We start from the raw sequence: 24,305 nt of genomic DNA, 5'->3' as shown, positions 1-24,305 counted from the left end.
TGTGTGTGTGTGTGTGTATCTGTGTGCGTTTATGTGTGTGTGTGTGTGTGTGTGTGTGTGTCTGTGTGCGTTTATGTGTGTGTGTGCGTGTGTGTGTGTGTGTGACTCACCAGGCAGCGGGGTCATACTCGGCCCATATCCTGACGTACTCGTCCAGGTGATGAGGACCGAGTATAGACGAGTCTCTGGTCAGGTACTCAAAGTTATCCATGATGACAGCCACAAACAGATTGAGCATCTACACACACACACACACACACACAGTCAATAACAGATTCAGCATCTACACAGCAACAATTATTAGATACCAGAAAAATACAATTTCAAATGTTATGCAATACGGTAACATTACAAAGTCTGTGACCTGTTCATTGAGTTGCAAAAATCCATTCAACATAGACCCAGTTATTACAGGCTGAAACAGATTGGATTGAAAATGAAAGAAGCATTTTTTATTTATTTTTTATATACAGTATATATTTTTTTATTCCCTTTTTCTCCCCAATTTCGTGGTTTCCAGTTGTTAGTAGTTACTATCTTGTCTCATCGCTACAACTCCCGTACGGGCTCGGGAGAGACGAAGGTCGAGAGCCATGCGTCCTCCGAAACACAACCCAACCAAGTTCTGCTTCTTAACACAGCGCGCATCCAACCCGGAAGCCAGCCGCACCAATGTGTCGGAGGAAACACCGTGCACCTCGCGACCTGGTCAGCGCGCACTGCGCCCAAATTAAATTCAACATACTCTTCCCAGTGCCAGCCAGACTCAGAGCCATGTATGCAGCTTGCTAGCTAGCTAACCATTTAGCTAGTTAGCTTAATTCCTACCTTGCTTGCAATGGCATTGGCTATTAGCTAACCAAGCAAACCAGACGACAGGTTTAATAGGATGCAGCTAGCTAGCTTTCAATACGATTTGGGAGTAAGGGTCTAGGGGTTAGAGTCTAGGGGTTAGAGTCTAGGGGTTAGAGTCTAGGGGTTAGAGTCTAGGGGTTAGAGTCTAGGGGTTAGAGTCTAGGGTCTAGGGGTTAGAGTCTAGGAGTTAGGATCTAAGAGTTAGGATCTAAGAGTTAGGGTCTAGGAGTTAAGGTCTAGGAGTTAGGGTCTAGGAGTTAGGGTCTAGGAGTTAGGGTCTAGGGGCTAGGGTTTGATTAGTCCTCTTACCAGGAAAGAACAGAGGAAGATGAAATACTGTATGTGAAGGTCCTAGTGGGAGGGGCTAGGGCAGGTTTTCCCAAACTGGGCCCTGGGGCCCTCCCTGGGTGCACGTTGTGGTTTCCCCCTAGCACTGCACTGCTGATTCAGATAACCAACTCATCATCAAGCTTTGATTATTTCAATCAGCTGTGCAGTGCTAGGACAAAAAAACAAAACCCGAATATGAGAAATGCTGGGCTAGGGGTTAGGGGCTAGGGGCTAGGGGATAGGGGTTAGGGGATAGGGGTTAGGGGCTAGGGGATAGAGGTTAGGGGCTAGGGTCTAGGGGATAGGGGTTAGGGGCTAGGGGTTAGGGGCTAGGGGTTAGGGGATAGGGGTTAGGGGCTAGGGGATAGGGGCTAGGGGATAGGGGCTAGGGGATAGGGGTTAGGGGCTAGGGGATAGGGGTTAGGGGCTAGGGGATAGGGGCTAGGGGTTAGGGGATAGGGGATAGGGGCTAGGGGTTAGGGGCTAGGGGTTAGGGGCTAGGGGATAGGGTTTGATTAGTCCTCTTACCAGGAAAGAACAGAAGAAGATGAAGGAGACGAAGTATGTGTATGCGAAGGTGCTGCCACACTCTGGTTCTGTGTTCCCTGAGTCTGGGTCACACGTCTTACCCCCCAGACACGACAGCATGATGTCATGCCACGCCTCACCTGTCGCACTCCTGGTACAGGACACACACACACACACACACACACACACACACACACACACACACACACACACACACACACACACACACACACACACACACACACACACACACACACACACACACACACATACGGATACATACACACAAACACACACATGAACGGACGCACACACACACACACACACATACGGATGCATACACACACACACACACACACACACACACATACGGATGCACACACACACACACACACACACACACACACACACACACACACACACACACACACACACACACACACACACACACACACACACACACACACACACACACACGTGAGGGAAAAAGAGAGAGAGAGAGAGAGAGAGAGGGTGAGGGAAAGAGAGAGAGCATCGATATTGAGAAAACGAGAGAAGGAGCATATGAAAGCAGAGAGAAAGAAAGAGTGGAACACCCACCTGAATAGTAACATGAGTGCCATGATGAAAGCAGAGAGAAAGAAAGAGTGGAACACCCACCTGAATAGTAACATGAGTGCCATGATGAAAGCAGAGAGAAAGAGTGGAACACCCACCTGAATAGTAACATGAGTGCCATGATGAAAGCAGAGAGAAAGAGTGGAACACCCACCTGAATAGTAACATGAGTGCCATGATGAAAGCAGAGAGAAAGAGTGGAACACCCACCTGAATAGTAACATGAGTGCCATGATGAAAGCAGAGAGAAAGAGTGGAACACCCACCTGAATAGTAACATGAGTGCCATGATGAAAGCAGAGAGAAAGAAAGAGTGGAACACCCACCTGAATAGTAACATGAGTGCCATGATGAAAGCAGAGAGAAAGAAAGAGTGGAACACCCACCTGAATAGTAACATGAGTGCCATGATGAAAGCAGAAAGAAAGAGTGGAACACCCACCTGAATAGTAACATGAGTGCCATGATGAAAGTCCTGAAGTTGTTGTGTTCGTTGATGGCGCTGCCTTCCTCCTCGCCCAGTGCCAGATTACCAAACAACTATACACACACACAGAGGTAACGGAAGTGATCATTTAGGGCTGAATTCTGACTATTGACAACAATGGCATCAATAGAAATCATTTTCTGAATAAATGCTTTTTTACAGAGGCTGTCAGCAGTACTCACCTGCATCCCAATGATGGCGTAGATAAAGAACAGCATGCCAATGAGGAGGCACACATAGGGCAGCGCCTACCGGTGGACACACAGGGAAGTACATTTTCAGTGTTAAGACTACAAACAGCTTAACTGCCCATATCAGACTGGACATAGGAAAGCAAAAGCTGTGTGTGTTTGTTCATGTGTGTGTGTGTGTGTGTGTGTGTGTGTGTGTGTGTGTGTGTGTGTGTGTGTGTGTGTGTGTGTGTGTGTGTGTCTGTGTGTGTGTGTGTGTGTGTACCTTAAATGACTGGACGAAAGTCCAGAGCAGGATGCGTATAGTCTCTCCTTGTCTCAGTAGCTTGACGAGACGAGCCGCTCGAAACAGTCGAAGGAAACTCAGGTTGATGAAGTTATTCTACAGCAGCGATATGTGTGTGTGTGTGTGTGTGGGTGTGTGTGTGTGTGTGTGTGTGTGTGTGTGTGTGTGTGTGTGTGTGTGTGTGTGTGTGGGGGTGTGTGATCAGAAGAAGAGAGAGAGGGAAAGAGACAATTATTTTCACTGAACTATTATCGCCCCTCTATCAAAAAGCCAATATCAAACCAAAACAAAGAGAGAGGAGGTTAAAAAGGAGAGAGAGAGGAGGTTAAAAAGGAGAGAGAGAGGAGGTTAAATAGGAGAGAGAGAGGAGGTTAAATAGGAGAGAGAGAGGAGGTTAAATAGGAGAGAGAGAGGAGGTTAAATAGGAGAGAGAGAGGAGGTTAAAAAGGAGAGAGGAGGTTAAAAAGGAGGGAGAGAGGAGGTTAAATAGGAGGGAGAGAGAGGAGGTTAAAAAGGAGAGAGGAGGTTAAAAAGGAGGGAGGAGGTTAAATAGTAGGGAGAGAGGAGGTTAAAAAGGAGAGAGAGAGGAGGTTAAATAGGAGAGAGAGAGGAGGTTAAAAAGGAGGGAGAGAGGAGGTTAAAAAGGAGGGAGAGAGGAGGTTAAAAAGGAGAGGGAGAGGAGGTTAAATAGGAGAGAGAGAGGAGGTTAAAAAGGAGAGAGGAGGTTAAAAAGGAGGGAGAGAGGAGGTTAAAAAGGAGAGAGAGAGGAGGTTAAAAAGGAGAGAGAGAGGAGGTTAAATAGGAGAGAGAGAGGAGGTTAAATAGGAGAGAGAGAGGAGGTTAAATAGGAGAGAGAGAGGAGGTTAAATAGGAGAGAGAGAGGAGGTTAAAAAGGAGAGAGGAGGTTAAAAAGGAGGGAGAGAGGAGGTTAAATAGGAGGGAGAGAGAGGAGGTTAAAAAGGAGAGAGGAGGTTAAAAAGGAGGGAGGAGGTTAAATAGGAGGGAGAGAGGAGGTTAAAAAGGAGAGAGAGAGGAGGTTAAATAGGAGAGAGAGAGGAGGTTAAAAAGGAGGGAGAGAGGAGGTTAAAAAGGAGGGAGAGAGGAGGTTAAAAAGGAGAGGGAGAGGAGGTTAAATAGGAGAGAGAGAGGAGGTTAAAAAGGAGAGAGGAGGTTAAAAAGGAGGGAGAGAGGAGGTTAAAAAGGAGAGAGAGAGGAGGTTAAAAAGGAGAGAGAGAGGAGGTTAAATAGGAGAGAGAGAGGAGGTTAAATAGGAGAGAGGAGGTTAAAAAGGAGGGAGAGAGGAGGTTAAATAGGAGGGAGAGAGGAGGTTAAATAGGAGGGAGAGAGGAGGTTAAAAAGGAGAGAGGAGGTTAAAAAGGAGGGAGAGAGGAGGTTAAATAGGAGGGAGAGAGGAGGTTAAAAAGGAGAGAGGAGGTTAAAAAGGAGGGAGGAGGTTAAATAGGAGGGAGAGAGGAGGTTAAAAAGGAGAGAGAGAGGAGGTTAAATAGGAGAGAGAGAGGAGGTTAAAAAGGAGGGAGAGAGGAGGTTAAAAAGGAGGGAGAGAGGAGGTTAAAAAGGAGAGGGAGAGGAGGTTAAATAGGAGAGAGAGAGGAGGTTAAAAAGGAGAGAGGAGGTTAAAAAGGAGGGAGAGAGGAGGTTAAAAAGGAGAGAGGAGGTTAAAAAGGAGGGAGAGAGGAGGTTAAATAGGAGGGAGAGAGAGGAGGTTAAAAAGGAGAGAGGAGGTTAAAAAGGAGGGAGGAGGTTAAATAGTAGGGAGAGAGGAGGTTAAAAAGGAGAGAGAGAGGAGGTTAAATAGGAGAGAGAGAGGAGGTTAAAAAGGAGGGAGAGAGGAGGTTAAAAAGGAGGGAGAGAGGAGGTTAAAAAGGAGAGGGAGAGGAGGTTAAATAGGAGAGAGAGAGGAGGTTAAAAAGGAGAGAGGAGGTTAAATAGGAGAGAGAGAGGAGGTTAAATAGGAGAGAGAGAGGAGGTTAAATAGGAGAGAGAGAGGAGGTTAAAAAGGAGAGAGGAGGTTAAAAAGGAGGGAGAGAGGAGGTTAAATAGGAGGGAGAGAGAGGAGGTTAAAAAGGAGAGAGGAGGTTAAAAAGGAGGGAGGAGGTTAAATAGTAGGGAGAGAGGAGGTTAAAAAGGAGAGAGAGAGGAGGTTAAATAGGAGAGAGAGAGGAGGTTAAAAAGGAGGGAGAGAGGAGGTTAAAAAGGAGGGAGAGAGGAGGTTAAAAAGGAGAGGGAGAGGAGGTTAAATAGGAGAGAGAGAGGAGGTTAAAAAGGAGAGAGGAGGTTAAAAAGGAGGGAGAGAGGAGGTTAAAAAGGAGAGAGAGAGGAGGTTAAAAAGGAGAGAGAGAGGAGGTTAAATAGGAGAGAGAGAGGAGGTTAAATAGGAGAGAGAGAGGAGGTTAAATAGGAGAGAGAGAGGAGGTTAAATAGGAGAGAGAGAGGAGGTTAAAAAGGAGAGAGGAGGTTAAAAAGGAGGGAGAGAGGAGGTTAAATAGGAGGGAGAGAGAGGAGGTTAAAAAGGAGAGAGGAGGTTAAAAAGGAGGGAGGAGGTTAAATAGGAGGGAGAGAGGAGGTTAAAAAGGAGAGAGAGAGGAGGTTAAATAGGAGAGAGAGAGGAGGTTAAAAAGGAGGGAGAGAGGAGGTTAAAAAGGAGGGAGAGAGGAGGTTAAAAAGGAGAGGGAGAGGAGGTTAAATAGGAGAGAGAGAGGAGGTTAAAAAGGAGAGAGGAGGTTAAAAAGGAGGGAGAGAGGAGGTTAAAAAGGAGAGAGAGAGGAGGTTAAAAAGGAGAGAGAGAGGAGGTTAAATAGGAGAGAGAGAGGAGGTTAAATAGGAGAGAGGAGGTTAAAAAGGAGGGAGAGAGGAGGTTAAATAGGAGGGAGAGAGGAGGTTAAATAGGAGGGAGAGAGGAGGTTAAAAAGGAGAGAGGAGGTTAAAAAGGAGGGAGAGAGGAGGTTAAATAGGAGGGAGAGAGGAGGTTAAAAAGGAGAGAGGAGGTTAAAAAGGAGGGAGGAGGTTAAATAGGAGGGAGAGAGGAGGTTAAAAAGGAGAGAGAGAGGAGGTTAAATAGGAGAGAGAGAGGAGGTTAAAAAGGAGGGAGAGAGGAGGTTAAAAAGGAGGGAGAGAGGAGGTTAAAAAGGAGAGGGAGAGGAGGTTAAATAGGAGAGAGAGAGGAGGTTAAAAAGGAGAGAGGAGGTTAAAAAGGAGGGAGAGAGGAGGTTAAAAAGGAGAGAGAGAGGAGGTTAAATAGGAGAGAGAGAGGAGGTTAAATAGGAGAGAGAGAGGAGGTTAAATAGGAGAGAGAGAGGAGGTTAAATAGGAGAGAGAGAGGAGGTTAAAAAGGAGAGAAGAGGTTAAAAAGGAGGGAGAGAGGAGGTTAAATAGGAGAGAGAGAGGAGGTTAAATAGGAGAGAGAGAGGAGGTTAAAAAGGAGAGAGGAGGTTAAAAAGGAGGGAGAGAGGAGGTTAAATAGGAGGGAGAGAGGAGGTTAAAAAGGAGAGAGGAGGTTAAAAAGGAGGGAGGAGGTTAAATAGGAGGGAGAGAGGAGGTTAAAAAGGAGGGAGAGAGGAGGTTAAAAAGGAGGGAGAGAGGAGGTTAAAAAGGAGAGGGAGAGGAGGTTAAATAGGAGAGAGAGAGGAGGTTAAAAAGGAGAGAGGAGGTTAAAAAGGAGAGAGAGAGAGAGGAGGTTAAATAGGAGAGAGAGAGGAGGTTAAATAGGAGAGAGAGAGGAGGTTAAATAGGAGAGAGAGAGAGGAGGTTAAATAGGAGAGAGAGGAGGTTAAAAAGGAGAGAGGTTAAAAGGAGAGAGAGAGGAGATTAAAAAGGAGAGGGAGAGGAGGTTAACAAGGAGAGGGAGAGGAGGTTAACAAGGAGAGAGAGAGGAGGTTAAATAGGAGAGGGAGAGGAGGTTAAAAGGGAGAGAGAGGAGGTAAAAAATGAGAGAGGGGAGGTTTAAAAGGAGAGAGAGAGGAGGTTAAAAAGGAGAGAGAGGAGGTTAAATAGGAGAGAGAGAGAGAGGAGGTTAAATAGGAGAGAGAGAGGAGGTTAAAAAGGAGAGAGAGAGGAGGTTAAATAGGAGAGAGAGAGGAGGTTAAATAGGAGAGAGGAGGTTAAATAGGAGAGAGAGAGAGGAGGTTAAAAAGGAGAGAGAGAGGAGGTTAAATAGGAGAGAGGAGGAGGTTAAATAGGAGAGAGAGAGGAGGTTAAATAGGAGAGAGGAGGAGGTTAAAAGGGAGAGGGGAGGAGGTTAAAAGGGAGAGGGAGAGGAGGTTAAATAGGAGAGAGAGAGGAGGTTAAAAAGGAGAGAAAGAGGAGGTTAAATAGGAGAGAGAGAGAGGAGGTTAAATAGGAGAGAGAGAGGAGGTTAAATAGGAGAGAGGAGGAGGTTAAAAGGGAGAGGGGGAGGAGGTTAAAAGGGAGAGGGAGAGGAGGTTAAATAGGAGAGAGAGAGGAGGTTAAAAAGGAGAGGAGGAGGAGGTTAAAAAGGAGAGAGAGAGGAGGTTAAATAGGAGGGAGAGAGGAGTTTAAATAGGAGAGAGAGAGGAGGTTAAATAGGAGAGAGAGAGGAGGTTAAAAAGGAGAGAGAGGAGGTTAAATAGGAGAGAGAGAGGAGGTTAAAAAGGAGAGAGAGGAGGTTAAATAGGAGAGAGAGAGGAGGTTAAAAGGGAGAGAGAGGAGGTTAAAAAGGAGAGAGAGAGGAGGTTAAAAAGGAGAGAGAGGAGGTTAAATAGGAGAGAGAGAGAGGAGGTTAAATAGGAGAGAGAGAGGAGGTTAAAAAGGAGAGTGGGAGGAGGTTAAAAGGGAGAGGGGGAGGAGGTTAAAAGGGAGAGGGAGAGGAGGTTAAATAGGAGAGAGAGAGGAGGTTAAAAAGGAGAGAGAGAGGAGGTTAAAAAGGAGAGGAGGAGGAGGTTAAAAAGGAGAGAGAGAGGAGGTTAAATAGGAGAGAGAGAGGAGGTTAAAAAGGAGAGAGAGAGGAGGTTAAAAAGGAGCGAGAGAGGAGGATAAATAGGAGAGAGAAAGGAGGTTAAAAAGGAGAGGGGGAGGAGGTTAAATAGGAGAGAGAGGAGGTTAAAAGGGAGAGAGAGAGGAGGTTAAATAGGAGAGAGAGGAGGTTAAATAGGAGAGAGAGAGGAGGTAAAATAAGAGAAAGAGAGGAGGTTAAAAAGGAGAGAGAGAGAGGAGGTTAATAGGAGAGAGAGAGAGGAGGTTAATAGGAGAGAGAGGAGGTTAAAAAGGAGAGAGAGAGGAGGTTAAATAGGAGAGGGGGAGGAGGTCAAAAAGGAGGGAGAAAGGAGGATAAATAGGAGAGAGAGGAGGTTATAGGAGAGAGAGAGGAGGTTAAATAGGAGAGAGAGAGGAGGTCAAAAAGGAGGGGGGGAGAGGAGGCTAAATAGGAAAGAGAGAGGAGGTTAAATAGGAGAGCGAGAGGAGGTTAAATAGGAGTGAGAGAGGAGGTTAAAAAGGAGAGAGAGAGGAGGTTAAAAAGGAGTGAGAGAGGAGGTTAAATAGGAGAGAGAGAGGAGGTTAAATAGGAGAGAGAGAGAGGAGGTTAAAAAGGAGAGGTCAAAAAGTTACATTATTCAAATGATACCAAAATCCAAACATAACACAACAGACCTTACTAGAAGCCAAAGAAACACACAACGCAAAACAAAAAGTATGGAACGAAAAGAGTGTAAAAAAAAAAGAGATCAACAAAGAGAGAGAGAAAACAAAAGGAGAAAATCATAATTGAAAATAAATCGAAAACGTCATCATCCAATCCGGTAAAAGTAGAACGTTGTATATTTATTTTCTATAAAAACCAAATGCACTGATCTTAGGGGGGCAAGCAGGCAAGCAGGCCACAAGGTGTGGAGGTATTGGCATCCAACAGACAGGACGCACACACACATACACACTGCACTCGTCAACCGCACACACACACAGGAAGCTGTCACGGCTCGCCACTAAGTGATTGGCTGAGATTGGTCATGAGGTGTTCAGCATTCTGAACATATATACAGTATATACAGTATATATACTGAAGGGAGGCTCAAATTTAGAGGGCCGGTTTCCAGGACAGAGATTAGTTCTAGTCCTGGATTAAATACAATTCTCAATGGACAATCTCCATGGAAAGTGCATTTCATTCCAGGACTAGGTCTCATCTGTGTCTGGGAAACCCTTCCAGAATCTTAGATTGTTATTGGATTGTGTGTGTATTTAAATATGTATGTCTTTCTCTCTAATCTATCAGCACAGCTGGAACCACAGTAATAATAATAATACAACATGTCATTTCTGCCTTTCAAGATACAACCTACTGTCTACCCTAGCCTCAGAATCTCTTGCGCGACGAGGTACAGCACTGTTGTTTGGCACAGGTTGGCGTGCAAAGCAGTAGTGGGAGGAAGACGAGGAGGAAGACAAGAAAGAGGAAGCTAGCATGCAGACAGATCCAGCTTCAATGCAGGCAATGGCATGGCGACACTATCGCAACTACCTTCTGTTGGGCAGGAGGCTGAAGAGCAGAGCGTCAGTGTAAGATGCTACAGCTGCATGCAGACCAGTGTTAGAGTATCCCTCTATCTGGTCAAGCAGAACAGAAGCCTTGGCTACCATTCACACGTCCTTCTGGCAGCACGACGGTAAATGTGTGAGTGTCCGTGTGTGTGTGTGTGAGTGCCAAATCTATGCAGAACATAACAGTAACCAATTCATGTGCATTTGTGTTCATGATTGTGCGTGTATGTCTATGTGTGATTCTATTTGTATGTGTGTGTATGTACCTTTTATCCATGAACTAACCAATAGCGTGCCAGAAGGACCGGATATTTCAACAGCTGCTGAGAGGAAGCCCACTGGAGTCATCAGGCACACACATGATTCAACTGCCAATCAGAAGTGCATGCACTTGGGTCAGAGGTCAGGGGTTAAAAGCAGCTAAGCCCAGAAGGTTGGGGGTGAAGGGTCAGGGAAGTCAGGAGGAGGGCGGGGCCACACACTGGCCAATGGGGATGCGAGTAGGTCTGAGAGATAAATGACAAACCAACCTCCTACATGTGGCAGGTAGATGTAGAAGGATGGAAGGAGCAACATGGGTACAGTGAGTGTCAGCGAGAGGAGTCGGTGGTGGTTTGGTGTTTTTTGGGGGGCATGGCAACAGCACACCATCACACCATCACACAACAGCACACCACACAGTCGGCGTCATGGATTGCATGGGACAACATGGGAGGGGATTCATAGTGCATTTCGATTGGATGGATCATAAGTAGGAAGTAGTAGTGGGGGCGTAGGACGCCAACAAAGCAGAGAGGTTGGTTTTTAAAGAAAGCATGTAAAAAGATAGAACAGGAAAAGGAATCATTATGAAGGTAGTTACAACATAGTTACAACATAGTTACAACATAGGTATAACATAGGTATAACATAGTTACAACCATAGAAATTTAGTCTTTCTATAGTTACAAGGCCACAGAACTATGGAAGCACATTCATGCTCAAAAACACATTTTTTATTTGTTTTTTTTGGCATGAATCTGCTTCCATACAAAGCATCAGTCAACAACAACACAATTTGAGTGGTTTTGTTTCAGGCTATCCTCGTGGTGACGTTAAGATCTACAGATGGAATCCGCAGTAGGGGGAAACAGCGCCACTGTCTGCCCCACGGCCGTTGTTATTGATTTTGTTTTGTTTGACGAAGCAAGGTGGAGAGCACTGGGGAAACAGCGCCACTGTCTGCCCCACGGCCGTTGTTATTGATTTTGTTTTGTTTGACGAAGCAAGGTGGAGAGCACTGGGGAAGCAAGGTGGAGAGCACTGGGGAAGCGGCGCCACTGTCTGCCCCACGGCCGCTGTTATTGATTTTGTTTTGTTTGACGAAGCAAGGTGGAGAGCACTGGGAAGCAAGGTGGAGAGCACTGGAGAAGCAAGGTGGAGAGCACTGGGGAAGCAAGGTGGAGAGCACTGGGGAAGCAAGGTGGAGAGCACTGGGGAAGCAAGGTGGAGAGCACTGGGGAAACAGCGCCACTGTCTGCCCCACGGCCGTTGTTATTGATTTTGTTTTGTTTGACGAAGCAAGGTGGAGAGCACTGGGGAAGCAAGGTGGAGAGCACTGGGGAAGCAAGGTGGAGAGCACTGGGGAAGCGGCGCCACTGTCTGCCCCACGGCCGTTGTTATTGATTTTGTTTTGTTTGACGAAGCAAGGTGGAGAGCACTGGGGAAGCAAGGTGGAGAGCACTGGAGAAGCAAGGTGGAGAGCACTTGGGAAGCAAGGTGGAGAGCACTGGGGAAGCAAGGTGGAGAGCACTGGAGAAGCAAGGTGGAGAGCACTGGGGAAGCAAGGTGGAGAGCACTGGGGAAGCAAGGTGGAGAGCACTGGGGAAGCAAGGTGGAGAGCACTGGGGAAGCAAGGTGGAGAGCACTGGGGAAGCAAGGTGGAGAGCACTGGGGAAGCAAGGTGGAGAGCACTGGGGAAGCAAGGTGGAGAGCACTGGGGAAGCAAGGTGGAGAGCACTGGGGAAGCAAGGTGGAGAGCACTGGAGAAGCAAAGTGGAGAGCACTGGGGAAGCAAGGTGGAGAGCACTGGGGAAGCAAGGTGGAGAGCACTGGGGAAGCAAGGTGGAGAGCACTGGGGAAGCAAGGTGGAGAGCACTGGGGAAGCAAGGTGGAGAGCACTGGGGAAGCAAGGTGGAGAGCACTGGGGAAGCAAGGTGGAGAGCACTGGGGAAGCAAGGTGGAGAGCACTGGGGAAGCAAGGTGGAGAGCACTGGGGAAGCAAGGTGGAGAGCACTGGGGAAGCAAGGTGGAGAGCACTGGGGAAGCGGCATCGAGGTCAAACTATTTGCAGTACATAACGCTGCAGTTCTGTCGCACAACATAACAACGTGTCGGCTGTTGGCAGTCGTTTCTCCGCAAACGGACGTGGCCGTTCCACCAATTAACACATCCAGCTGTAATGCATTTAGCTCAGTGTCAGAACGTAGAGTAGGCCTGCTGTAGAAAGTGACTACGCGGATAGTCTGAAACAAAGTGTACAGAACATTTAAACTACATCATGAATTCTTACCACTGCCATCCTACTACACACAGCGAAACATCTATCATATACAACACAGGATGAAGCACAATTACAAACACAAATATGTGGGAATAGACACAGACAAGCAAGACTTGACAACACAACAACACACACATAACATTGGGTTGGATGGCAATTTGAGTGTTCCAATAGACGACCTCCTATCCACCAAAATAATATCTTTCAGCTCATTGTAAAGACAGTGGGTGTGTCCCAACAACCTCTAGCTCCTCCTACTAGGAAGCACTAGCTCACTATTCCCCACAATTGTACAAGCATCAGATTTGTGTATGGATAAATTCAAGGGAGTGTCCACCAATGAAATCCATGAAGGGAAGTGAACAAGTGCACACTTCAGGAGAAAGGAGAGAGTATTGTGACGCACCCAGTGTCTTATTAATAAATCATAGATCAGTGGTAGACATTTACATGTTAGGTGTGTATGTGGTAGACACATGTACACACCACCACGTACTTACTAAGTCCCATCCCACTGCTAATTCTTACCACACACATAGCCTATAGTACTATGCCCCAAGACGCACTTACCCAAAATTCTGTCACCAGGATATCAGTGAAGCTTCCGAGCACGGAGACAAAATCAAAAATGTTCCATGCGTCTTTAAAATAATTCTGTTAGGGCACAGGAAGAGAAGACATATTTCAGACAATCAGAGAGCAGAGAGACAGAGAAGTAACCAATCACATTTCTCCGACATCGGACAGGGACAGGAATGAATCCGCACCAGTCAATCACATTATTGTTACCGTGGTGACGGGGGGGAAAAACAAGACACATAAACCAATAGCAGTGCAGAGAGACAGGGTGGTAACCAATCACATTGCTCCTCATGGAGGACAGCGACAGGAAGGACTATGCACTAGCCAATCACATTATTGTTACCACGGAGACAGGGACTAGGAGGTGCATTAGCCAATCGCGTCGCGTTTAGAGAGTAGCGAGGATAACATGCTCCAGTTGTGTCCACTAAAATAACCTGACTTATAAATGAATAACAGGACTAAGAAGCTCTAGCAGATATAGCAGGTCACTCTGGATAGGCGGGAGCGTGACAGCGTGCGTCTAGCCTCACCAAAATCCCGAAGGCGATGATTTTGAGAATACACTCCATGAAGAAGAGGGTAGTGAAGACGATGTTGATGTTCTTCAGGACTTTATCATAGGTGTCAGACGCCCCGTTATACTGAACACAAACACACACACAGGAGGAACAACACATGAGTTATGCACAGCTCAGTGGCCGCGGGGTTCATCTCACCCTGAGATTAGAAGGTTTTCAGGAAATAGGAACGAGCGTTAGGTGGATGAACACAATATAAAATGTTTAGGGATGAGTTCCCCAATTTGCTAGACAGATGGCTCCTGGTAGCGTGCGTTGCGTTAGAATGAGCCCATCTGTCGGAGGACGATATGACTCACCTTCATCATGAGGACTATAGTATTGAGTGCGATCAGACCCATGATGCTGTACTCGAACGGTGGGGACACCACAAACGACCACATTCGGAACTGGAAGCTCTGTTTGTTCTTGGGCATGTGGCGGGTCAGGGGCTTGGCGTTTATGGCAAAGTCTATACATCCTCTCTGGATGGGGGGACGACAGAGGAGGAGGAGGAAGGAGAAGAAGATTAACAATACTTTATTAATTCATACCAGATGGAAATGTGTCTTCTGCTGTACGCAACTCCTCCCATATATACAAACACATATAATTGTTCCCTCTGCTCTTTCCTCCCCCCTTTCTCCCTGTCTCCATCCCTCCTCCCTCCTCATTTCCCTGCTCTCTCTTCCTCCTCTCATCCCTTTCTCACCTCATTATTTTTCACCCTGTAATCCTCCATCTTATCTCCCTGCTCTCTCTCTCCTCCCTTCCTCCCTCTCTCTCTCCTCCCTTCCTCCCTCTCTCTCTCCCTCCATCCCTCCCTCTCTCTCCCTCCATCCATCCCTCTCTCTCTCCTCCCTTCCTCCCTCCCTCCATCCCTCCCTCTCTCTCCCTCCATCCATCCCTCTCTCACCTCATTCTTTTCCAGACTGTAGTCCTCCATCATCTTATCCCCCTGTTCTTGGAAGGTGATGATGATGAGAGCAACAAAGATATTGACGAAGAAGAAGGGGAAGACAACGAAGTACACCACGTAAAAGATGGACATCTCCATCCGGTAGCCCGGACTGGGACCCTGATTCTCATAGGTCGCATCTACCGAATGCTTTAACACCCTGTGGGAGAGAGACAGAGATTAGGGTATACAGCATAGAGATTGAGCCATGTTTAGGAAAGGGCTGGTGTGTGTGTTACTCACTGCGGCCAGCCCTCTCCAGTGGACACAGTGAAGAGGGTGAGCAGGGCCCAAGGCACGTTGTCGTAGTGGAAATCGTACTTCTTCCACTCCCGCTTCTGAGCTTTTACTTCATTCCGTTCGTACACCAAAAACTCTCCCCTGAGATACACACAGAAACACAAGGAGTTAGCAGACAGCATGTCTGTGTGTGTGAGAGAGAAAGAGAGAGACAGAGGGGGAGAGAGAGAGGGAGACAGAGGGAGAGAAAGCCGAAAGCAAAAGAGAGACAGAGACAGAGACAGAAGAGAGTGAGAGTGAGAGAGAGAAATACAGAAGCGAGTGAGAGAGAGAGAAGGGTAGACACAGGAAAACCTGGCTCCCTGTAGAGGAAAGGCTGTGCAACCACTGCACAACAGCAGAACCTGAGACAGAGCTGCATTTCCTGACAAAATGTAAAAAATATAAAACAATTAGAGAGTGTCATTTTCCCAAATTTGAAACCCTTATTCAAGGTTTCAAAGACCTCTCTGATGAGAGTAGGCTACCCATCCTGTTGGGGGAGGACGCAGAGAGCTGTGGGTTGGCAGTGCACTACATTGCTGCCTGCCATAAGATGAGGGACAGTGTCTGACAGACCAATCAACCTGCACATGTCCTCTAATCTTATTGTTATTGTTCAATGTATGGCTATTTTGACACTTGGTTATTGTTGTTACTGTTGTCCCGTTGACAATTTTGATTCTCATTATTTTCATATTGTAAATATCCAAAGTAAGCTTTGGCAATATGTCCATTGTTACGTCATGCCAACAAAGCAAATTGAATTGAATTAAGAGAGCGAGAGCGAGAGCGAGAGACAGACAGACAGACAGACAGACAGACAGACAGACAGAGACAGAGACAGAGACAGAGACAGAGAGAGAGAGAGAGAGAGACAGACAGACAGACAGACAGACTAAAACGTTGTTGAGCTTTTAAATCCATGTGTGTATAATAGAGAGAAAATATGGTTGGTTTGTACTCACATGCCCGAGCGTGTGTGTGTGTGTTCTCCTGTGTATTTGTGTGTGTTTTGCCTGTGTATACAGTGTGTGTGTGTGTGTGTGTGTGTGTGTGTGTGTGTGTGTGTGTGTGTGTGTGTGTGTGTGTGTGTGTGTGTGTGTGTGTGTGTGTGTGTGTGTGTGTGTGTGTGTGTGTGTGTGTGTGTGTGTATACGTGTGTGTGTATACGTGTGTGGGTCCTGACCTGCAATCGCGCTCAAACTCCTTGGACTCGTCAGTGCAGTAGAAGAATCTTCCTTTGAACAGCTGCACGGCCACCACAGCAAATATAAACATGAAGAGCATGTAGACGATGAGGATGTTCAGGACGTTCTTCAGAGAGTTCACAACACAGTCAAACACAGCCTGGTGGACAGAGAGAGAGAGAGTTCACCACACAGTCAAACACAGCCTGGTGGACAGAGAGAGAGAGAGTTCACCACACAGTCAAACACAGCCTGGTGGACAGAGATACATATCAACACAGTCAGACACAGCCTGGTGGACAGAGATACATATCAACACAGTCAGACACAGCCTGGTGGACAGAGATACATATCAACACAGTCAAACACAGCCTGGTGGACAGAGATACATATCAACACAGTCAAACACAGCCTGGTGGACAGAGATAGAGAGAGTTCACCACACAGTCAAACACAGCCTGGTGGACAGAGATACATATCAACACAGTCAGACACAGCCTGGTGGACAGAGATACATATCAACACAGTCAGACACAGCCTGGTGGACAGAGATACATATCAACACAGTCAGACACAGCCTGGTGGACAGAGATACATATCAACACAGTCAAACACAGTCTGGTGGACAGAGATAGAGAGAGTTCACCACACAGTCAAACACAGCCTGGTGGACAGAGATACATATCAACACAGTCAAACACAGCCTGGTGGACAGAGAGAGAGAGAGTTCACCACACAGTCAAACACAGCCTGGTGGACAGAGAGAGAGAGAGTTCACCACACAGTCAAACACAGCCTGGTGGACAGAGAGAGAGAGAGAGAGAGTTCACCACACAGTCAAACACAGCCTGGTGGACAGAGAGAGAGAGAGTTCACCACACAGTCAAACACAGCCTGGTGGACAGAGAGAGAGAGAGTTCACAACACAGTCAAACACAGCCTGGTGGACAGAGAGAGAGAGAGTTCACAACACAGTCAAACACAGCCTGGTGGACAGAGAGAGAGAGAGTTCACAACACAGTCAAACACAGCCTGGTGGACAGAGAGAGAGAGAGTTCACAACACAGTCAAACACAGCCTGGTGGACAGAGAGAGAGAGAGTTCACCACACAGTCAAACACAGCCTGGTGGACAGAGAGAGAGAGAGTTCACCACACAGTCAAACAGCCTGGTGGACAGAGAGAGAGAGAGTTCACCACACAGTCAAACACAGCCTGGTGGACAGAGAGAGAGAGAGTTCACCACACAGTCAAACACAGCCTGGTGGACAGAGAGAGAGAGAGTTCACAACACAGTCAAACACAGCCTGGTGGACAGAGAGAGAGAGAGTTCACAACACAGTCAAACACAGCCTGGTGGACAGAGAGAGAGAGAGTTCACAACACAGTCAAACACAGCCTGGTGGACAGAGAGAGAGAGAGTTCACAACACAGTCAAACACAGCCTGGTGGACAGAGAGAGAGAGAGTTCACCACACAGTCAAACACAGCCTGGTGGACAGAGAGAGAGAGAGTTCACCACACAGTCAAACACAGCCTGGTGGACAGAGAGAGAGAGAGTTCACAACACAGTCAAACACAGCCTGGTGGACAGAGAGAGAGAGAGTTCACCACACAGTCAAACACAGCCTGGTGGACAGAGAGAGAGAGAGTTCACCACACAGTCAAACAGCCTGGTGGACAGAGAGAGAGAGAGTTCACCACACAGTCAAACACAGCCTGGTGGACAGAGAGAGAGAGAGTTCACCACACAGTCAAACACAGCCTGGTGGACAGAGAGAGAGAGAGTTCACCACACAGTCAAACACAGCCTGGTGGACAGAGAGAGAGAGAGTTCACCACACAGTCAAACACAGCCTGGTGGACAGAGAGAGAGAGAGTTCACCACACAGTCAAACACAGCCTGGTGGACAGAGAGAGAGAGAGTTCACCACACAGTCAAACACAGCCTGGTGGACAGAGATACATATCAACACAGTCAAACACAGCCTGGTGGACAGAGATACATATCAACACAGTCAAACACAGCCTGGTAGACAGAGAGAGAGAGAGTTCACCACACAGTCAAACACAGCCTGGTGGACAGAGATACATATCAACACAGTCAAACACAGCCTGGTGGACAGAGATACATATCAACACAGTCAAACACAGCCTGGTAGACAGAGAGAGAGAGAGTTCACCACACAGTCAAACACAGCCTGGTGGACAGAGAGAGAGAGGGGGGAGGGGGGGGAGAAAGAGAGGGGGAGAGAGTGTGTGAGGGAGGGAGAGAGAGAGAGACAGAGAGAGAGGGAGAGAGAGCAAGGGAGAGAGAGAGGGGGAGGGGGTGAGAAATAGAGCGGGAGAGAGAGTGTGTGAGAGAGGGAGAGAGAGAGAGACAGAGAGAGGGAGAGAGAGCAAGGGAGAGAGAGAGGGGGAGGGGGTGAGAAAGAGAGTGTGAGAGAGAGTGTGTGAGAGAGGGAGAGAGAGAGAGACAGAGAGAGAGAGAGAGGGAGAGAGGGAGAGCGCGACAGAGAGAGAGACCATACAGGTAGAAATACAGTAGTAGAGGTGTCACATGTAAATATACAGACATGCGGGGACACACACTCACACACACTTTTAGCTTGAACTGACACTATATGGTTTTCACAAGATACACACACACACACAAAATCACCCCCCACACACACACACCCCCACACACACACTCCCCCTCGACCCTGCCCCCCCTCCCAGTACCTTTAGCTTGGGGAGTCGTTTGATGGTCTTGAGAGGTCGTAGTACCCTCAGTACTCTCAGAGACTTGATTGTGCTGATGTCTTTCCCCTTGCCACTCCCCCTACAGGTTGGCATGGGAATAACAACGTCAGTGCCGGGGGGAGAGGAAGTTAAAGTTCAAAGGGCACTTACCACACCCGTTTGTGAGAATACAGGCCTAAACCATTCTTTACCTATTCTTAGGGCCAGGAAAAGCTCCTGTCCTGGTTGGGGTAACGTATCTCTCATACAGAGATAGTCAACAGTTGACAAGGCAAGCACACTTGTCGTACACAGGTTAAAACATAGTACAGAGACAATCAGATCTCAGTCTCTTCTTCTGCAAAAAATAAACCTTCTATATGAATCACATGAAATGATATGTGATCAGTGGTTTGATCAGCTGGTTTCATGGCCAGCAGACTCTTGAGAAGCATGTTTCAACCATTACATATTATCAACAGACATCTGACGGGATGCCCAGCCAAACCTCTTTCTTTCTTTTCCACAACATTTCATTATCCAGGAGAATGTGAGTGGATGTCAGGGTGTTATAGTATTATTACAAGGCAGGATTATCATTTCAACAATATAATCCATGAGCTTGATACCATTATGGGCTGAGTCCCAACAGGGTTGAATGGTTTCCTTTCCTTATCTCCTTATACGGCTGTCTATGAAAGGGCTGGATACCATTCCGGTTTATTGTCACCCTCAGATAAGTGATGTGACTTGAAGGAAAGGAGACGAGGAAAGGATGCCATCTGAGACGATTGGGACGTGGCCATATGACATTGCTGATGTCAGTCACAGGATGTGATATCACAGATAGAACACAGAACAGTTCATTCAACCTAAAGGAGGAATGATTTAGTCTGTGTCATCAGGGCTGCGTCCGACATGTCACTCTATTCCCTATACAGTGCACCACTTTTGACCAGGCCTAGGGCTCTACATAGGGAATAGAGTGCTATTTCAGATGCAGCCCGTTGTGGTAAATGACAAACGACATCCTGTGTTTTTATGTGCCTACTTGCTTTTATTCATAACAATAGGGGGCTGTAGATCCTATGATTTGTTCTGCCTATAAAACAATATCGGGGAAAGAAAACTCTCGATGTCAAGGGGACCCTATCAGAGAGTTGATCTTTACTGTAAGTGGAATGACAGCCATTTTAAAAACAAGGACCGTCGGCTGGAGGACTGCCAAGGAGCAGGAGAAGAGAGTGTGTGTGAGAGAGGTCTTTCATCAAGCCTTTAACTATGAACTGCAGAGGTCTGCTCTCTGAAACTCTCAAGACAATTCAATTCATTGGTGATTGATTGAGTCTGGGCTTTGGCAACTGTGGTGTGTTGTTTGTGTGTGTTTCGATAATCAATATGCCTTACTCTGCTGATCCTCAATAGACTGAATAGACTAGAGTCCTCTCTATCAGAGCAGTATGAGAGTATTAGAGAAAAGCTCTTCTCGGGATAGGCGTTAAGAATTTGCATTTATAGCAACTGTATTATAGACACCTATACAATGATAGCATGTAGCATTAGCTACTATATATAGCATTAGCATGTAGCGTTAGCTACTGTACATAGCATTAGCATGTAGCATCAGCTACTGCATATTCAATTAGCATGTAGCATAAGCTACTGTATATAGCATTACCATGTAGCAATAGCTACAGTATATGCGTTTATCATTACCTTTAGCTGCAATACATAGTGTGAGCATCAAGCTACTATATATAACATTAGCATTAGCATAAGCTATAGTATATAGACCTATACAATGATAGTAAGTAGCATTATCAAGAAGCATGTTGCATTAGCTACAGTATATTATAGATACTGATACAATGATAGCAAGTTGCAATTAGCTACAGTATATGGCCTACTGTAGACACCTATTAATACAATGATAGCATCTATGTTCATTGGTGAATTGCATCTTTCAGATTTTTAACACTTGCTTTAGCTACATTAAGCAATACACTATGCATCCGGTTTGTACTGCATTGAATCACTTTAGGGGGATATCATGAAGCGTTCCAATTGGTTCCTGGGGGTGGAGGGGTTCCGGAATGGTCCACAGGCAGACCAAATGTGGGTGTGACAACAGTGAATGGAGGAAGAGAAGGTAACGAGTAACGGCGAGAATGAGAGCGGAACGACTAGAGGAACAAAGAAAGAAAGAGAGAGAAGCCATTTTGGACCGGACAAAGAGAGAGAGAGACAGCAGGGACAGAAAGAGAGAGAGAGACAGTGAGACAGACAGAGACAGAACTTTACTTTACTTTGCGAAGCTCCTGTAGAAATCACCAAGGCAACGACAGCGAGAAAGGGTCAGTGACAGCAACAGAGAGAAAGAACAAAAGATGGAGGGATAGGGAGAAAGAGAGGAAGAAAGACAGAGACACACTTACAGAGATAGAAAACACAGCTAGAGACAGGAAAGGGGGAAGGGGTTTGGAGAAGGAGAAAACACCCATATGAGAGACGGACAGAGAAAATAGGAGAGGAAAGCAAGATGGAGTGCTTTTGGATAGATATAAACCCCAACCCCCTCCCCAACACTCTGACTCCTCCCACCAACTATGGTTGCTATGACAACAACAACAACAACAACTGTGATGTCGAAGATGGAATGTTTACATACCTGTTCACAAAAAAATGACACTTTCTTATTTCCTTTGATTACCTTAATAATATTGGTAATAGTGCAGACCCATTTCTTTTGATTACGTGATACTACTAATAGTGGAGAGCCTTTCTTTTTTCTTATTACATATACATAGAAAGCCTTACTGGGACTATCTAAACATTACTACATTCTAACAATTGTAACTAGGTTCTGTTACAAAAGGTGTAGTCTTAAACCTGCTACCTGCATTATTACCTATTTACCTGCTATATACATTACTTACTACATTATTAGTAGTACTACTATTAATACATACAGCGCTACTTACTACTATGAATATTACTAGCACTATATATACTATTATCATTACTTCTACTCACTTACTACCTACACTATTATATTATACCTGGGCTGCAGTCCAAACTCAAAGTAGACAGTCCTCGGCCGTATACCTAGGCTGCAGTCCAAACTCAAAGTAGACAGTCCTCAGCCCTTGAATGACGTTTTACATCCAAGTGTACCTTTAATGTCCCTTGCCCAAGTGAGGGAGAGTGATGATCGGAGATGCAACGTCCTTGGTGGAAATCTTGAAGTTTAACTCAAAAACAACCAACCTAAAGCTATTAATGTACCTAGTAAGCTAACGTATCTAGCTAGCATTCCTGTCAGGTAGCTAGCTACAGTTACCCATAGCTGGCTAGCTAGTTTTATAATTTGATCATTTATTCCAATAAATTACAGAATTCCCCAAAATATATTTATGAAGCTATCTACGTTTTTTTTAACACCTTTTTCTCCCTAATTTCGTGGTATCCCATTGGTAGTTACAGTCTTGTCCCATCGCTGAAACTCCCGTATGGACTCGGGAGAGGCAAAGGTCGAGAGCCGTGCGTCCTCCGAAACACAAACCAGCCAAGCCGCACTGCTTCTTGACATAATGCCCGCTTAACCCGGAAGCCAGCCACACCGATGTGTCAGAGGAAACACCTTACACCTGGCGACCGCGTCAGCGTGCATTGCACCTGGCCTGCCACAGAAGTCGCTAGTGCGCGATGGGACGAGAAAATCCCTGCCGGCCAAACCCTCCCCTAACCCGGACGACGCTGGGCCAATTGTGCGCTGCCCCATGGGTCTCCCGGTCGCGGCCAGCTGCGACAGAGGCTGGACTCGAACCAGGATCTCTAGTGGCACTGCGCCACTCGGGAAGCGAGCTATCTACGTTTTATAGGCCCCTCACTACGAGACTAAGCCAATTTGCCAACGATAAAATCAGATTTTTTTCTGACGACCAGAGTTTGACATGTGACTACAGTTTGCATTGAATTGTGGGTCTTATCAACCCCACAAGTGATCAAAGTTCTTCACTCACTCCTTCGAGCTAAAGCGAGGGCTGAGGGGGCAACGTTTGGGAATTGGACCTCCACTTAAGATAGCAATCGAACTGCATCCGGTTTCGACTGGGATTCTCCTGAGGGAAAGTGGCAGGCGCGAGGGCTGAGGGGGTGTGTTTGGACTGCAGCCCTACTCTCCTGTTGGATCCTCAAAGCCATTCATTGACGGTTAGAGGAATCGGTTCGGCCCTCTACTTATCTATCTATCCCTGTATTAATTTAACAGCAATACTTATTCGATCCTACTCAGCAATTTACTTAGTCAAATAACTAAATACAATATTCTACTAAGTTCTCTCTAAATAGGTGGAGTAGTCAGGTGGAAAGTCCCTGAAACCTTTCTTCACAGTAACGGCTGTATTTATTTAATAGTATAACTGATCTTATCTCTTAATAACGATCAATTAGCCAGGTCCTAACTGAGACAATCATCTCATTAAATCTACTGTAACCTAATGGGCCCCGCAAGGCACGGACATACTGTAATACTGTACAACACAGTGCAGTTTAGGCGTGGGATCTAACACATGTATTTTGGGGTAGTTTTCTGCTCATTGAGAGAGAACAGTAAATATTGTAGACACCATAGAACAGTGGATACTGTTCATCTACATACCGTAACCATAAAAACAGACACGCGCACGATACATCTCCACACACATGCACGCACACACAGACGTACGCACGCATACAAACACACACACACACACACAGAGATTCAAATGCATAGTCAAAGTAGCTCGTAAACATGCAGTTCTCCATCATTGTGACAGTCCAGTGTCATCCAATGACGGTGCCAGAAGCGGATTTGTTGAGTCAAAAACCTTAACTCGACAGCCTTGTCTCCCCCTATGTGAGACTCAACAAATCAAGGCTCCACAGAAACAAGTGGAGCCCTGACCCTGAGCATCAGGGTAGCCCTGAGCAAATGGAGGAAGTGGACAAGAGGAGGAGAGAAGGAGAAGAGGAAGGGAGTGGGCTGGGAAGGGTGGAGAGGAGGAGGGTTGAAAGGTTGGGGGAGAGGAGAACAGGCCACCAAGGAGGTAAGGAAGGCAGAGAGTTGAAAAGGAGGAGTAAGGAGAAATATCACAGGAACAAGGAAAGGTGGTGGGAGGAAAGAGAGAAGTAAGGAGGGAGAAAGGAGGGAGGGAAGCATCCTCTTGGAGGGGAGGGAGGGGGAAGTCATGCTGGAGAGGGTGCAGTAGGCCAGTGGAGTGATTTTAAACTCGCAGAGAGTCAACAAACCTATCAGTCTCCATAACAACAGCCACATTGAGGACCACCAAATATAGGCAGTTCAAACTACTGTCTATCCACCTTCCACAAACATACACATCATACATAACAGTATACAGTGGCTTGTGAAATTATTCACCCCCTTTGGCATTTTTCCTATTTTGTTGCCTTACAACCTGGAATAAAAACTCATTTTAGGGGGGTTTGTATCATTTGATTTACACAACATGCCTACCACTTTGAAAATGCAACATTTTTATCGTGAAACAAACAAGAAATAAGACAAAAAAACAGAAAACTTGAGCGTGCATAACTATTCACCCCCCCAAAGTCAATACTTTGTAGAGCCACCTTTTGCAGCAATTACAGCTGCAAGTCTCTTGG

General features: G+C 46.4%; 1 protein-coding gene across 1 annotated transcript in view; it reads right to left on the bottom strand.

Moving 5' to 3' along the window:
- The window catches only part of LOC120023380 (voltage-dependent P/Q-type calcium channel subunit alpha-1A-like), a 134,733-nt gene that overhangs the window by 45,555 nt on the left and 64,873 nt on the right, over positions 1-24,305 (bottom strand). The window contains exons 23-34 of the mRNA XM_038967386.1: positions 18,642-18,741; positions 15,918-16,078; positions 14,694-14,831; positions 14,409-14,610; positions 13,813-13,977; positions 13,466-13,576; positions 12,921-13,004; positions 3,275-3,391; positions 3,001-3,066; positions 2,774-2,871; positions 1,714-1,864; positions 111-238 (exon numbers count right to left, since the gene is read on the bottom strand). Coding sequence (XP_038823314.1) covers positions 111-238; positions 1,714-1,864; positions 2,774-2,871; positions 3,001-3,066; positions 3,275-3,391; positions 12,921-13,004; positions 13,466-13,576; positions 13,813-13,977; positions 14,409-14,610; positions 14,694-14,831; positions 15,918-16,078; positions 18,642-18,741 — 1,521 coding nt within the window. The remainder of the gene's footprint in view (positions 1-110; positions 239-1,713; positions 1,865-2,773; positions 2,872-3,000; positions 3,067-3,274; positions 3,392-12,920; positions 13,005-13,465; positions 13,577-13,812; positions 13,978-14,408; positions 14,611-14,693; positions 14,832-15,917; positions 16,079-18,641; positions 18,742-24,305) is intronic.

Source organism: Salvelinus namaycush, chromosome 2 (assembly GCF_016432855.1).
Source record: "Salvelinus namaycush isolate Seneca chromosome 2, SaNama_1.0, whole genome shotgun sequence".
In the NCBI taxonomy this organism is placed as follows: Eukaryota; Metazoa; Chordata; class Actinopteri; order Salmoniformes; family Salmonidae; genus Salvelinus; species Salvelinus namaycush.
The sequence above is the reverse complement of the archived record's forward strand: the minus strand, read 5'-3'. Positions and strand labels throughout refer to the sequence as shown.